Source organism: Maniola hyperantus, chromosome 26, assembly GCF_902806685.2.
Source record: "Maniola hyperantus chromosome 26, iAphHyp1.2, whole genome shotgun sequence".
NCBI lineage: Eukaryota > Metazoa > Arthropoda > Insecta > Lepidoptera > Nymphalidae > Maniola > Maniola hyperantus.
Window position 1 is genome coordinate 3034431 of NC_048561.1, and position 16721 is coordinate 3051151.

The 16721-nt window shown below is 40.5% G+C and overlaps 2 protein-coding genes across 3 annotated transcripts in view; one reads left to right on the forward strand and one right to left on the reverse strand.

Moving 5' to 3' along the window:
- LOC117994414 (UDP-glucosyltransferase 2-like) lies at positions 1–13711 on the forward strand. 2 transcript variants are annotated; one of them, XM_069507533.1, is made up of 10 exons: positions 1–203; positions 3186–3335; positions 5259–5343; positions 7025–7190; positions 7362–7556; positions 7919–8138; positions 8713–8932; positions 9756–9978; positions 10799–10902; positions 11468–13711. In XM_069507533.1, the coding sequence occupies exons 2-10, from the start codon at positions 3198–3200 to the stop codon at positions 11647–11649; spliced, it is 1533 nt and encodes a 510-aa protein (XP_069363634.1). In that variant the 5' UTR covers positions 1–203; positions 3186–3197; the 3' UTR covers positions 11650–13711. The 2 variants fall into 2 exon arrangements, with proteins under 2 accessions (XP_069363634.1, XP_034838212.1); XM_034982321.2 differs by having other exon boundaries at positions 2–195.
- LOC117994418 (uncharacterized) overlaps positions 13611–16721 on the reverse strand; it is a 16238-nt gene continuing 13127 nt past the window's right edge. The window contains exon 15 of the mRNA XM_069507524.1: positions 13611–16544. Coding sequence (XP_069363625.1) covers positions 16440–16544 — 105 coding nt within the window. The 3' untranslated portion in view covers positions 13611–16439. The remainder of the gene's footprint in view (positions 16545–16721) is intronic.

The following is a 16721-nucleotide window of genomic DNA, read 5'->3' on the forward strand; positions in this document are numbered from 1 at the left end:
TGATGCCAAGATCCCAAGCCCTATCAGTCGGTTGTTGGTGTTCGATATTCGAACCGGAGAGTTTTGCTTTGTGTTATATTTTTTTAGGAGAGTTTTAACGGTTTGAGTTTGAAAAACGTTTAAAATTCGAATTTAGACTTAATTCTGTGGTTAATAGTGTTGTGCTTAAAATAAATGTTGATTATCGATTTTTAAGTGAGTAGGTACTTATTTAATTTATTTATTTTTAGGGTTCCGTACCTCAAAAGGAAAAACGGAACCCTTATAGGATCCCTTTGTTGTTTGTCTGTCTGTCGGTCTGTCAAGAAACCTACAGCGTACTTCCCGTTGACCTAGAATCATGAAATTTGGCAGGTAGGCAGATCTTATAGCTGACATTCGGGGAAAAATCTGAAAACCGTGAATTTGTGGTTACATCACACAAAAAAAATTGTGGTTACGAACTTTAGTATGTATGTATTTAGTATTAATTAGTACAGTATGTAAGTAGGTAGTGTTTTTTTAGTTTAGTAAACAAAATAGTTAAAAATTGTAATATTTAAAAAATATTGTATGCAGTGGCGTGCAGGTCATAGAGGCATAAATGCACTGCTTACCCCAGTTGTAATAGCTCAATGCATATTTTTCATTATGACCTGCCAGTAAATAGGTTCCTAGCTAACTAATGCTTACCCTGGCTTCAAACACTGTGCACGCCACTGATTGTATGTAACCAGTATTGCACGCCACAAAGTGGCAAACGGTTACAACTTTATAACAAGTATAACACCTAATGTACCTACACAGTTAATGCAATAAAATTTATTCTATTCTATTCTATTCTTAAAACGCATGTAACTCTGATAAGTTACGGTGGGTTCATCTCCTATTGTAACTTAGTTATTTGTTTAGTTCAGTTCTTTTTATTTGTCAAGATATTTTGCAAATGCTGTGTACACATTTTATAGATACATTTATCAGCCTGTGTTTGTTTATAAATGTCGTAGTTTGTGTTAAATTAATGTATTGTGTGTGTTCCTAATTTAAAAAAAAAAAAGTTAGAGGTGCGTGCCCGGGATCGAACCCCCGACCTCCGATTAGGAGGCGGCGTCCTAACCACTAGGTTATCACAGCTTCATAACTACACATAGGTACCTATAGGTAATTCTAATCACGCTCCAAGGCCTTTTTAAAGTATCAAGTCGTCAGAACCTCTGTAAATTATAATTAGCGCCCTATATACAGTATGTTAGCAGTAGAAAAATAGCCTCACTAGCTCAACGGTCAGAGGAGCGGACTGAAAATCCGAAAGGTTGCCGGTTCAAACTCCACCCGGTTAAGGAAAACATCGTGAGGAAACGCGCCTGAGAATTCTACATATTGTTCTCAAAGGCGCGTGAAGTCTGCCAATCTGCAGTCTGCACTTGAGACCCGTGCTCTGTAGTGAGCCAGCGATTGGTTGATCCTGATGATGTGTATTAGTGGTGTTGCTCTGAAAATAACACGCTGTATAATAGAAACATATTATTACTTACTATGGAATAAGTAATTATTATGGAATATTATAGGTAGGGTTGCCAGGCGTCCGGATAAAGCCGGACATAGGTAGGCTTTTTGATTGCGTGTCCGGCCAAAATAAACGGTGTCCGGCTTGTCCGGCTTTTGTTAGGCTTTTTACATTTCGCAAACGAGCGTGGCCGAGCGCAGGCGGTTCGACTGTCGGTCGCTGCCGCCTGACAACAAGATTTATGACAATAATAAAAAAGCTTGATTTTACATAGGTACAATTTTTTTGTCGTCATTAATACTACGACACAAAATCCTCAATAATGTAGGGTGTCCGGCTTTTCTACCCAAATGTCCGGCCAAACTGGCTGGTCTGTCCGGCTATTTGGTTTGGCGACCTGGGAACCCTACGGAGTATGAGGCGGGGGCGCGTCCCCCTCCGATTACTTACTCCGATTGCCATCTCGACCTGTCGCGTACTATTGGTACGTGATGCATTGTTACATGCTTCAATCAATATTGGATTTTACTAAAGGGGTATAGGAATTTACTAACTGATGCCCGCGACTTCGTCCGCGTGGATTTACGTTTTTCAAAATCCCGCGGGAACTCTTTGATTTTCCGGTATACAAAGTAGCCTGTGTGTTAATCCAGGGTATAATCTATCTCCATTCCAAATTTCAGCCAATCCGTCCATTAGTTTTTGCGTGAAAGGGTATCAAACATACACACATATACTTTCGCCTTTATAATACTGAGTATAGGCTTAGTAGTGACCAGTGGCGTGCACAGGAATTGAACCTAGGGTAAGCATTGGTTAGCTAACTACCTATTTAATGACAGGTCATCATGAAAAATGAGCACATAGCCATTTCAACTAGGTAAGCAGTGCTTTTATGCCTCTATGCACGCCACTAGTTAGTACTTAGTGTGAAGTGTAATATCGAATGTCCTGCCGTGAAGAAAAGATAATATTTACAAGAGATATTTATATATTGATTTACTGATTTATCTATAAGTGGGTAAGTATGAGTATATTGACGACCACGCTGGCGCAGTGGTAAGCGCTGTGGTCTTGTTAGTGGAAGGTCCCGGGACCTCCCACTAACAAGACCGATTCCCCAGGAATCGAACCCGGGTTCGATTCCCGGCAGGGGCTTGGAATTTTATAATTTCTAAATTTCTGGTCTGGTCTGGTGGGAGGCTTCGGCCGTGACTAGTTATCACCCTACCGGCAAAGCCGTGCCGGCTAACGATTTAGCGTTCCGGTACGATGCCGTGTTTCTACACGGCAAACCAACCAAATGAATGTGGGTTTAATAATAAAAAAAATGCCATACCCATTCCAGGTTAGCCCGCTTCCATCTTAGGCTGCATCATCACTTACCACCAGGTGAGATTGCAGTCCTTGATTGAGTTAAACGATTTATGTGATAGATATAGCTCTGTCTCGTTTTAACTCGTAGATATTATAGACCAGAGGGGAAGCTTCACACTAGCTCACGCACATCACTGACGCTCCGTTTGCGCAGTTCGATGGCAAACGGAGCGTCCGTGACACGTCGTGGAGTGCGTGAGCTGCGCAGATTGAGTGAACCTACAGCCAGCCGCTAGTATGAAGCTTCCCCTCTGGTCTATATATCTACTCGTGTGGTCAGAGTGCGCTCTATAGATCTCACCCTCAAACTTTTTTGTTACAGGTCCAAACTAAAATGAAGTTAGCGATACTCCTGAGTGTCATGTCAACGGCATACGCATACAATATACTATGCTTGCAGAATATCCCTTCCAAAAGCCACTTCCATCTTGTGAAGGGGCTGGTTTACCCCCTACTTGAAGCTGGACATAAGGTAATTTACTGACGTGGAAACAGGCACGCTCTCCTTGTCCAAGACGACCTGTAGGTGCTGAATAAGCACATGTTATTAGGGCTGCCTAAGCATTGTTCGGTAGCTAAGCTAACGGAGGAAAAAAATCCCATTAAGTCACAGTGTTACTCAACGGGAAAAAATCTAAAAAAATGCTGTTGAGTCACACTGTTACTCACGGGGGTGTGACTCGACGGGAATAACCCAACATTCGGTCGAACGAATCTAACAATTGTACAATTTTTTTAATTATTCGCCTTTATAATAATAATAATATTAGTATGGATATGGATTTTTCTGTAACAAGCGTTAATAGGTAGGTACTATGATATACGAATGTAATCATATTTAACATATTCAAATCAACATAAAGTGCTAGGTACTAAGTATGAAAAACAACGACTGACATGAACAAAAACACTCAACTTTAACTAATAAGTAGGAATAGTACGCGACAGGTTGAGATGGCAATCGAGGTATGAGGCGGGAGGACGTCCCGCACACCCGCACGTCACCCGCGCTCGCCCACACCGGGTTAGCGCAGGTGCGGGGCGTCCCCAACCCGATTGCCATGTCGACCTGTATCATACTAGAGCACAGAATATGTAAGAGTTAGACTGTTCAGTGATTTGCGCTAGAATCGAAATAAAATTGTGAGTAGTAAATAATACCTTGGACGATTTAACCTAAATAATACCTACAGCCAAACACTTGCCAAAATTAAATATAGTATTGTGAACCAGGAAATAACGTTTAAAATCGCATGCATATTTCGTGACGGCAAATTGGAGTCGTGCCGGGACGCGATCAAACAGCGAGCGGCTGTTATCGTCATCACTTTCTTGCGCATTTTTATAAGCAAAAATAAACCTTACGTGCAGAACCGGTTTATGTTGGCTGATTAACCCATATAATACGGGTTATCTTTAGCGTGGGGTTTTTAACCTAACCCTAAAAATTAATCCGATTAAAACCCTTAAATTCGCATTACCTTTTCGGTCCCTGAATGGAGGTCACAACTCACGACTCACTAGGTATACTTACTTATACTTATTTATAATAACATAATTTTTGTAAGACAAAATATTCTTAGTTACAAGAAAATTGGTGATCTACACAATAGGCTAACTAGAAACAGAGACAAACTGGCAGCTCCTGCCTTCCGCCTCAGGAAAGTCCATAAGTCATTTGTGGGTATTGGTATTACCTTTTATAATAAAATCCCGCAAACTATTTTGGACTTACCTTTGCACAAGTTTAAAAAATCTATTAAAAATATGCTCCTGAAAAAAGCATATTACACAATTGAAGATTATCTAAATGATGAAAGAGCGTGGATTTGACCTGCAGCTCGTTCCAGCAACGCACAAGACTGCAAATACTATTTTATACATGGCATAATCTTGTACCTATATCAAATATTTGAAAAGAGCAACCGCCGAGTTTCTTGCTGGTTCTTCTCGGCAGGAAAGGCATTCCGAACCAGTGGTAGATGCATCCGACTATTCGTAAGCACTTGTAAAAGTTTATACGAATAAAAAAGATTTTCATTTTCATTTTCATTTTCATTTTCATTTTCATTTACAATGTGGTTTATTTCGAGTTATAGGTAAGTTTCGAGATGGTTTTAAGTTAAGTATTTTTGCTGTCGAGTATATGATTTTTTTTTTAAATAGTAGGTACTGTACAGTTCTTGCAATTCACTAAGGGGAGTGAACTTTACTTGTGGTTACGCCGTATACACGGACATTGCGTAAGTGTGCGTGCATGTCGGACCAATCAGTCGCGAGTAAGCGCTCGCAAACGCACACATTTAGTGTACCTACCTTACTTATACCGATACGACTTAAACACAAACATGAGCCACTCGCCTTCGTGAAATGCAAAAACTATAACTATTTTCAGGTGACATGGATCACAACTTTTCCCGGCAAACCTGTAACAAACCTGACTTACATCGACATAAGTCATATACAAGAGCTAACAAGGCGTAAGTGTTTCTTCTGTAATACAGTGTTTACTAGTGCAGGGGTTGCCCATTCATACGTCTACTAGACCTAGGTCTACTTAATTATTACTTTTTTTTTTTTTTTTGGTCTGACTACAAACTTCTTTTATTACAATAAAACTTAAAGCTAGCCTTATCTAATTACTATATAAATCATGACCGCGTGGAATGATGCCAAGAATACTGGCTGCATTTCCGCGCTGGACAGCCAGGCTGATCCGTTGCGCAAAAAATGAGCCAGCCCTTCTGTCACCAGGATGAGGCTATTAATCGCGGTGAAATGTCTCGTAAATTTTTTTTAGCATTATTACTTGTTTTTTATCTGTATTATAAGTATTTTTTGTGTTCCTTATGTGTAATTTAATATGTAGGTAATAATATCCAATTTTTTTTTTTAAATTACAATTGTGCAAACATTGAACATAGCCTAGTGGTTAGGACGTCCGCCTTCTAATCGGAGGTCGGGGGTTCGACCCCGGGCACGCACCTCTAACTTTTCGGAGTTATGTGCGTTTTAATTAATTAAATATCACTTGCTTTTACGGTGAAGGAAAACATCGTGAGGAAACCTGCATGCCTGAGAGTTTTCTATAATGTTCTCAGTGGTGTGTGAAGTCTATACCAATCCGCACATGGCCAGCGTGGTAGACTATGGCCAAAACCCTTCTCACTCTGAGAGGAGACCCGTGCTCTGTAGTGAGCCGGCGCACGGCGATAGGATGATCATGATGATGATGAAACATTGGACTCTTTTTAGAAGGGTGCCAACGGGACCCAATTATTATATATTTTTATATATACTCCGCTCTCTGTCCGTCCGTCTGTCTGTCAGCGGGCTGTATCTCTTGAACTGTAATAGGCAGAGACTAGAGAGTTGTTGTCGCTATAACAACAAATAATTAAAACTTCAAAATAGCCGCCATGAAAATCTAATAAATTAAAGTGCTTCAGACTACAGTACGCAGCAGAAAGTAATGTACATCGTCCTTTAGAAGGAGATATTGGATTTGTAGAGCATTCTCCCTGTCGTTGTGACCGACAAAACGTCATAAAGGTATGAGTAACAGAGACAATGCTCTATAAAGCCGAAATGTCATTTTAATGCCGATGTACTTACATTACTTTCTTGTGCAATGGTATGGAAATATTTACGGATATTTTTTATGAACACACTAGCTGATTCCCGCGACTTCATCCGCGTGGAATTAGGTTTTCTAATAATCCCGTGGGAACTCTTTGATTTTCCGGGATAAAAAGTAGCCTAGGTATGTCATACTCTCCAGGTCTTTATCTATAGGTACCTATGCAAAAAAGGACGTCAATCCGTTGCACCGTTGCGACGTGATTGAAGGACAAACCAACAAACACACTTTCACATTTATAATACTAGATGATTCCCGCGACTTTGTTCGCGTGGATTTAGGTTTTTGAAAATCCCGTGGTAATTTTTTGATTTTCCGGGATAAAAAGTAGCCTATGTCCTTCGGGATGCAATCTCTGTACCAAATTTCGTCAAAATCGGTTGAACGGTTGGGCCGTGAAAGGCTAGCAGACAGACAGACACACTTTCGCATTTATGATATTAGTATGGAGTATGGATAGTATGGATAACGGACACGGGTATTTTTTATTAACACTTTTGTTTCTACTGCCGTATTTTCAGATTTGGATATGACCAACCCCGATTCCCAAAACTTGGACGTGGTGAAGGGGTTCGCATGGAACGTCTCCCGGAGTACCCTGGAGACTCCAGCAGTGAGGAACGCGCTCCTCAGTCAGAAGTATGATGCCGTCATCTCTGAGTGGTTCTTCTCGGAAACGGAGGTTGGGTTAGTACCGAGAAAAAACGTGTTGATAATGAAGAGAGTCATAGCGTGTGTCAGACCTTCGTCTAAATATATAAAAGGAAAAGGTGACTGACTGACTGACTGATCTATCGACGCACAGCTCAAACTACTGAAATTGGGCTGAAATTTGGCATTATTATTATTTTTTGCCAGGTACGCAGTGGTGCAGGACGCGCCATGGATCCTGCTGTGCGGCATGGTGCTCCACCCACACCTGGAGTACCTGGTGGACACGGTGCGCTCCGTGCCCACCATCCCCGCCATGATGAGCGACTACGGCACGCCCATGACGCTGTGGCAACGCATCCAGAACACCCTCAATTTCCTCTTCTTCACCTACCACACCACGTGAGTCGCAACTCAATATAAACCATACAATTATGACTAATATAATCCATACATTAGAGCCTCATAAGCTCAACGGTTAAAGGAGCGGAATGAAAACCGAAAGGTCGCCGGTTCAAACCCCACCCGTTGCACTATTGTCGTATCTACTCCTAGCACAAGCTTTACGCTTACTTGGAGGGGAAAGGGGAATATTAGTCAGCAATGTAAAAAATATAAAAAATTCACTAACCTAGCGCCATGTCATCGTAATAAAAAAAATTGAGCTCGCTACGCTCGCGTCAATTTAGTTTTATAATATTTACTGCAGTTATAATTTTGTCATTTAAAAAATTTGTCAGATCAATTCTTTCTTAAATTTTTAGGTCAAGCTGGTCCGCCAATAAAGCAAACTACGAGAAATACTTCGAACCACTAGCTAAAGCGCGCGGCGTTACCCTACCTCCCTTCTACGAGGCGATGCATAACATTTCCATAATGTTTGTGAACTCGCACCCATCTTTCGCACAACCATTCGTCACTCCACCCAACGTGGTGGACATCGCCGGCTACCACATTGACGAAGATGTGCCACCTCTACCCAAGGTTCGAGGGAACAGATTTACCTACATACTAATTACTAGCCCACAACACCCATACTGCTGGTGAAATCTCACCCATCCATCATGGCCCACCCATCGCGAGCTACCACGTCGACAAGGATGTACCGTCACTACCCAAGGTAGGAGGAAATAGACGTACATACTAACCCACAACACCCATACTCTCTCTGAACTCTCACCCCTCATGGCCCACCCATCGTGGGCTACCACATCGACATTCAACAAGGATGTACCTACCGTCAATACAGGTACGATGAAACAGATGTACCCATCACACCCACACTGCTAATGAACTCGCACCCATCCTTGGTGCTTCCCCTCCTATGTCGACATAAAGGGTTACCACATTAACAAAAATGTGCCACCACTGCTCAGTGCTACCATTGCTGAAGAAAGAACAGGCTCTCATACTAAGTACTAATATACCATACACCCATAACACTCCTTGTGAATTCGCACCCAACTCTCTCCCCATACCCCACTCCATCCATGGCGATACCCCCATGTAATTGTATAAGAAACTTTGTAGTATAAAAATTATCCATTAATGTTTCCAGGACCTCCAAGACCTCCTGGACTCATCCCGCCAGGGGGTGATCTACTTCAGCATGGGCTCCGTGGTCCGTTCCGCCGCGCTGCCGGAGCAGACCCGAAGCGAGCTGGTCAAGATGTTGGGGGAACTGCCCTACACCGTGCTGTGGAAGTTCGAGGAGCAAATGGAAGGGTTGCCCAGGAATCTTCACATTAGACCCTGGATGCCGCAGTCTAGCATACTCTGTGAGTATGACGGTTCAGACTGTCACCGCCCAACTTACACGTCTGTTGGTAGATGGTATATTTCATTCAGGACCCTTCCCGAAACCATGGAACTGCTCCACACCATGCTGTGGAAATTCAAGCGGACGAAATGGTTGCTCAGGAACCTTGACATTAGAGTTTAGACCTTGAATGCAGCAGTCTAATATATTCTGTGAGTACCGTGGTACGCCTTCCACCTTCTCCCCCTTCTCCCGGAGCAGACCCGGTCTAACCTATGGTCAACCTGCACCATCTCCCATGGCTCCCCAACCTCGTGGTTATTTGGGCCGTTCGGTATTTGCTCTTCGTGTGTTTTCCAGGGCGCCATCTTAAATCCCTACAAATTGTCTTCTCCCTCTTCCTTGTTCCTGAATCCTGTGTTGCTATCCCCTTTCTGGGACAAATGTCACGGTGATAGGAGATTCCCGCAGCCTGTCTGCGTGGCGTGATCTGGTCAACATTTTAAGCCTGGCATTAACTAGTAAGCATAAAGAGCCTCGATAGCTCAACGGTTAAAGGAGCGGACTGAAATCCGAAAGGTCGTCGGTTCAAACCCCACCCGTTGCACTATTGTCGTACCTACTCCTAGCACAAGCTTTACGCTTACTTGGAGGGGAAAGGGGAATATTAGTCAGCATAATAAACTTTGCTAATATTCTTTTAAAAAAACCGAGTTTGCTACGGTCGCTAAGTATTTCTTTTTTATGAGTCAAAAGCGCGTGGGGAGGTAGGTACAACTAATGTTCTCTGACTTAGTGTAAACCTATCCTGAATTCTGAAGTCATGCTAATGTATCTTCCAGCGCACCCCAACCTGAAGGTGTTCATCACCCATGGCGGTCTGCTCAGTATATTGGAATCTCTCCACTTCGGCGTGCCAGTAATAACTGTGCCAGTCTTCGGAGACCAGCACAGCAACGCCCAGCGTAGCGTGAGGGGAGGGCATGCTGTAAAAGTCGACTTCAACCTGCCAGAACTGGCAGGGAACCTCAAAATCGCCCTCAAAGAGATGCTCAATAACAACAGGTAGACACACTTGACGTCTCAGTTATAGCTGTCGGAGATTATCTTCGGAGACCAGCCTAGTAAATGTCTTATGCTGTTTGAGGATGGAACACATCCTCAAGGTATTTTTTTACTATGAGATAGGCTTGCGCTTGCGCTCAAACTGCAGAAAAATCCAGAGTTAAAAAAATATTCTGTAATCCGTGTTCAGAAACCAGCCCAGCAATGCCTTGCGTAGTGTGAGGGCGGGACATGGCCTCATCTGTCAGAATTAGCGGGAAACCTCAAAATTACTCTTCCCAAACACCGTGCGACCGTGACGTGTCAAAGTCCCTACAAGGGACCCATGTCCAGCAGTGGACGTCTATCGGTTGACTATGATGATGATGAATAATGAATTTTTAGGGTTCCGTAGGTACCTCAAAAGGACAAAACGGAACCCTTATAGGATCACTTTGTTGTCTGTCTGTCTGTCTGTCAAGAAACCCACAGGGTACTTCCCGTTGACCTAGGATCATGAAATTTGGCAGGTAGGTATGTCTTATAGCTGACATTTGGGGAAAAATCTGAGAACCGTGAATTTGTGGTCACATCACAAGAAAAAAATTAAAATGTGTTTCGAACAAATATTGCTATTTTCGACATTCAAAGTAAGATAACTATATCAAGTGGGGTATCATATGGAAGGTCTTCACCTGTACATTCTAAAATAGATTTTTATTTATTTTTATACATAATAGTTTTTGATTTATCGAGCAAAATGTCGATAAAATACAATTGTAGTACGGAACCCTCGGTGGGCGAGTCTGACTCGCACTTGGCCGGTTTTTTTGTGTTTCAGTTACTACAACCGCGCGAGGGAGATCTCGAGGCTGTTCCGCAAGCGCCCTGTCTCCAACAAGAAGCTCATTCAGCACTACGTGGAACTGGCCATCGAGAGCAAAGGTAAGGCTTGTGACGTCCACCTGAAGTTTTTTAGGGTTCCGTAGGTACCTCAAAAGGAAAAACGGAACCCTTATAGGATCATTATGTTGTCTGTCTGTCAAGAAACCTACAGGGTACTTCCCGTTGAATTGTGTAAAATTGTGAAAAATTAAATTGTGGTCATAAACTAATAACAATTTTCTAAGTAAGATAACTACATCAAGTGGGGTATCATATGAAAGGTCTTCACCTGTGCATTCTAAAACAGATTTTTATTTATTTTTATGCATCATAGTTTTTGAATTATCGTGCAAAATGTCGAAAAAATACGACTGTAGTACGGAACCCTCATTGCGCGAGCCTGACTCGCACTTGGCCGGTTTTTTTATTCATTACAGGCAAACGCTGGACCACAATCACACTGTATGGCAAGTGATGATGTGGTCTAAGATGGGACTCGTTTACCTAGAAGATGCCTATTCACTCTTGTTTTATATCCCCTCATACCCCGATGGCTATCTGAACTATAAATTAACTGGATATGTATTTTAACGTGATAAATATTTATATTTTGTTGTATTTCCAGGGGCATACCACCTGCGTTCCAAAAGCCTGCTGTACTCGTGGTACCAGCTGTGGATGCTGGACCAGCTCGCCGTACTTATACTAGCACTGTCCGTAGTTGTGATAATAATTAAGAAACTCTTTACTAATTTGTTTAGGAAGAAAGAAAAGGCTAGTACAGGTAAAAAGGTGAAGAAAAACTAATTTGTTATTGTGCAATAATGGTAGGTACTGATTCTGAGCACACCTAAATTTTAGAGTCACATTCGCATCCTCTTCTTACTAATGTAATATGAAAAGGACAGACACAGTTCGACAGTTTTGTGACTTTCGAACTGTGAAAACCTTGTGACTTTAGCTGCCAGTCGTGACCCGAGTTTTTCGAGTCTTTAAATGTAAAATTCGTGTTCTGTCCTTTTTTAGCAATATTAAAAAGAAAAAGATGCAGATACTCTAAATTTAGTTTAGAGAAAGACAACAGAAGCGGCACCATTGGGGCCGATTCTCTGATACACAATCTCTAAACTAAACTAAAATGGCACGTCTAAATCTATTGCTATCCCTTTCATAATGTTGCTCGCGGAAAAGGATAGTACTAGATTTAGACCTGTTAATTTAGTATAGTTTAGAGATTGTGTACAAGAGAATCGGCCCCATTGTTAGATTAATTTGTGTTGTGGTGCTTTCCATACGCCATTAAAAAATAGGAAAATAATTGTTTTATAACATTTTATAACGAAGTTATATAACGATATGTTAATTTTATTCGTAATTACATAGCAAGGTACATTATTAAGGTGCTTCAACGCTGCGGGAGGTAATATAACACATTTTTGAATGAAAATGTTACAGCCACAGCATTTAATTAAGACTCGGACGATTCTTTAGAGAATGTCACTATATTATATAATACTGTATGGAAGTACGTACCAGTGATTAAAATATTATAGTTAGATGGTTAGGTAGGAAAAAATAAATCGACAGGTCGATAGCAATCGGGTAGGGAACGCCCTGCACACCTCCCCCGCAATAACCCAGTGTGAGTATGCGGGGCGTCCCCGCCTCATATCCGGATTTCCATCTCAACCTGTCGCGGACTATACTCACTTAAATAGTATATGCTATTGTTAGGGTTCCGTACCTCAAAAGGAAAAACGGAACCCTTATAGGATCACTTTGTTGTCTGTCAAGAAACCTACAGGATACCTACTTCCCGTTGACCTAGAATCATGAAATTTGGCAGGTAGGTAGGTCTTATAGCTGACATTTGGGGAAAAATCTGCAAACCGTGAATTTAGGGTTAGATCACACAAAAAAATTAAATTGTGGTCATGAACTAATAATTAGTATTTTCAACTTTCGAAGTGAGTGACTATATCAAGTATCATATGAAAGGTCTTCACCTGTACATTCTAAGACAGATTTTTATTTATTTTTATGCATCATAGTTTTTGAATCATCGTGCAAAATGTCGAAAAAATACGACTGTAGTACCTACGGAGGGCATTGCGCGAGCCTGACTCGCACTTGGCCGGTTTTTTTTGTACAAAAGAATCGTAACTAATAAAAATTGTCAATTTATTTGTATTATCGACTTTTACTTCCCCTTGTTTATACGCGCGCGCCATTGCAAACGTTTGCGAGCCGGGCTCTATATTCGATGAAGCTCTATTAGAGGATGATTAGAGGTAAGAGTCCGCGCGTGCCTGACCTTCGTAATTTTATAAAAGCTGTCTGGCAATGCATGATCAAGCCACCATGATAGTCGTTTCATAGTCGCTGATGGTTCCACCATGTGTTGGGGACAATACGCTTTCATAAAATAACGAAGTTCAACTTTTATAAAATAACGAGGGTCAGGCCCTCCCGGCCTCCTAATCCATATTAAATGATTATGTAAAGTAAACCATCAATAGGACGTACAATTTAACCTTCTATGGCGTTAATGCCAGATAGGCTGATAGATTTTTCTGGTGTGAGATGGTTTAATAGTTCTCCCACATAGTTATAAAATGTTATATAACATAATTGTGCCGAAACAAAATATTACAAAGTTATAATTGCGAGATCGAGTATAAAAAATGTAACCATAGGGTATCATGGTAATATAACATTTTTATAACAGCTATGTAAGAGCATCTTGATTAAGAAATAAAACTAATGTATAAATTACACAATATTTTGATTTAATTAATTAATAAATAAGGTATAAATAAACTCATTGTTACACAAATAGAATCACATTGTACTTTGTACATTTATCATTATCAATGATACATAAGAATTTGTGCAAATAAATAGAAATTAATACATTTTTGGTAAAAAATAATACTTCAAAATAATGCTTTACCGGTTAAATACTAAAACGCCAAGTGTAATAAACGAACATTTACTATTAAGTAACGATTTTTTGAAAATGCTTTTTGTCGTTTACTAACTTTTCTCTACCACTCGCGCTATCCTCCAAACAACTCCGACTTGACGACGATCTCACGTGCTGGTAAGTGGCCGTGCAGTCTAAGACGGAAGCTCGCTAACTTGGAAGGGGTGTTGTTTTTTAATTCATCCCATACGACATACCCCTAATCGATTTATAGCCGGCGGCGTACCAGTACGCTAAATCACCTGGCGGGCATGTCTTTACTGATAGTAATATTTTAGAAATTCACTTCCATTCCTTTTCAATATAAATTAAGCCTTAAAATGGCGCGTGAGGAGTCATTTTTTTCGTCTTCTTTCAATCAAAAAATATTTTTTGTCGTCGTCTTTTCGCATTGGAAACATGAAATTGACACAAAACAGATCGACGCACATGTTCGCGTCTTTTTATCGTTTTGCTTCGCACTTATATTAGGTAAACTATTATTGTATGTAAAATATTTTCTATGTAAAAGAGGTTTTATAAATTCATTCCCTCGACTGTAAAAATAAATAAATGATTTGTTCTAATACTATGATAATTTGGTAAACGTTAATGGTATGAATTATAAAATTAAAAATGACTTACAAAGTAAAATAGTGGTCACACCCAGCAGTTATAATTAACATTATATAACAACAACATTTTCTATCACGTGTTACATAATACCTTTTTTTGCAATGTTATGACCACAATCAAACGCGTCAGAACCTTTTTAAATATTATTATCTGCTAGCTTTTCACGGCTCAACCGTTCAACCAATTTTGACGAAATTTGGTACAGAGATAGCTTACATCCCGGGGAAGGACATAGGCTACTTTTTATCCCGGAAATTTGAAGAGTTCCCACAGGATTTTTAAAAAGCTAAATCCACGCGGACGAAGTCGCGGGCATCATCTAGTATTAAATAACTTTATATCGATAATTTCTGACACAATGTTATATAACACTTTATAACTGCCGTGTGAAAGAGACTCATTAATGCTTGGATTGGAAAGAAATATTTTCATTCATTTGGACAATCTATATATCATCCAATGTACTTTTTTTTGACTGAGTTTTGAATGTGAATTGATTGATTGATAAAACTATTACCCAAAAAACATTTCAGTACTTCTTCTCTAAGGTGAAACGCTCACAGGCAGAGGCTTTCTTACTAACAACACAAACCAAGCTTTATTTACTTTGGCATAACGGTGATTACTTGAGTAGACTCCGTGTTTAACTTTCGGTATAATAATTTCTGCCAATCCGCATTGGGCCCCCGTGGCAACTGTGGCCTAAACCCTTCTCACTCTGAGAGGAGACCCGTGCTCGGTAGTGGGTCAGTAATGGGTTGATCATGATGATGATACTAATTTCAACGGTATGTCCAAAGCACATAACGCCGTGTTTATATGAAGTTATCAAACAGATTTAGCTCAGCTCTACTCCGTCTGCTTGCGCTGGCCTTAAGTCTCTAAATAAACATGAAACTTGTGCTAGGAGATGAGACTAACCTCATTTACTCTTCATTCAACTATTCCAACTCTTTCTCTCTCTCTTCTTTTTGTGTGTGTACCGTTTTTCTTCGTTCCTCGACCTACCGAATAGATATTTTACTGTTAGTGTCCTCCCACACAGCAATATAATGTTATATAACAATATAACATTTTCTTAACAGCTGAATTTTTTTTTAGCATGTTGAGTGTAACCAAATTGTAGTATTTTGTATGATCGCAGACATTATAAACACGATGCATCCCCGTCGGTTGTGTGTAGAGTATATCTGCTCATCCATACTAATATTATAAAAGCGAAAGTGTGTCTGTCTGTCTGTCTGTTAGCTTTTCACGGCCCATCCGTTTAACCGATTTTAATGAAATTTGGTATAGAAATAACTTCCATCCCGGGCAAAGACATAGGGTACTTTTGATCCCGGAAAATTAACGAGTTCCAGCGGGATTTTTAAAACCTAAATCCACGCGGACGAAGTCGCGGGTTTCATCTAGTAATTTATATTTTTGTGTTAGTTTGCTATTCAATGTTATATAACACTGTATTGCCATTGTGTGAGCACCATTATGTGATATGTAATATAATTTCTAAAAGCTACTAGTATAGCTCAGTAACTAAAGTTATATGTAACTATGTGTTAAAAGAGAATAAAACCTCAATAGTCCTAGGTTGTAATCTAACTCCTAGCACAAATTCAAGTTAATTTAGAGGTGAAAGGGGAAATTTTACACCGCTTTAATGAACAGTTACCTTTACACAATCTATACGTATTAATTTTGCCCGGTTCCAATTGCCTCGTTGGTCTAGTGGTTAGTATGTTCGACTGCAGATGACGAGGTCCTGAGTTCGATTCCCGGGTCGGACCAAAAAGTAGTTAAATAATAGGTTTTCTGTTAAGTAATTTTCAGTATTAGCCCGGAGTTGGTGTATCACCCCCGTGTCCCGGAGAGAAAATAAAGCCGTCGGGCCCGCGCCTGATCTCTCTCCGGTCGTGTCGGATTTCTGTCCCATCGGGATATGAGAGTGCATGTATAATATCTCCCGCGCCGATATTCGGTCTAAAGGACATTATAACTATTAATTTTGTCCGGACGTCATACGTTTCTCTGTTTCTAACAGTCGGTCTACTATTTGTCCGGGACGGTCGAAAACGTCCGATCTTTTGTCCTGCTCCCTCTTCTCCTGGAATTTTTTATAAAAATAAACATAGTAAATATCAAAAAAACTTCAAGATAAACACAAGAATAACAGATTCATGCTATCTATCGCTCTAAGATTTCTGCGCAGGTACATGAGCGTAACTTTTAAGTTTCTGCGCAGGTACATGAGCGTAACTTTTAAGTTTCTGCGCAGGTACAT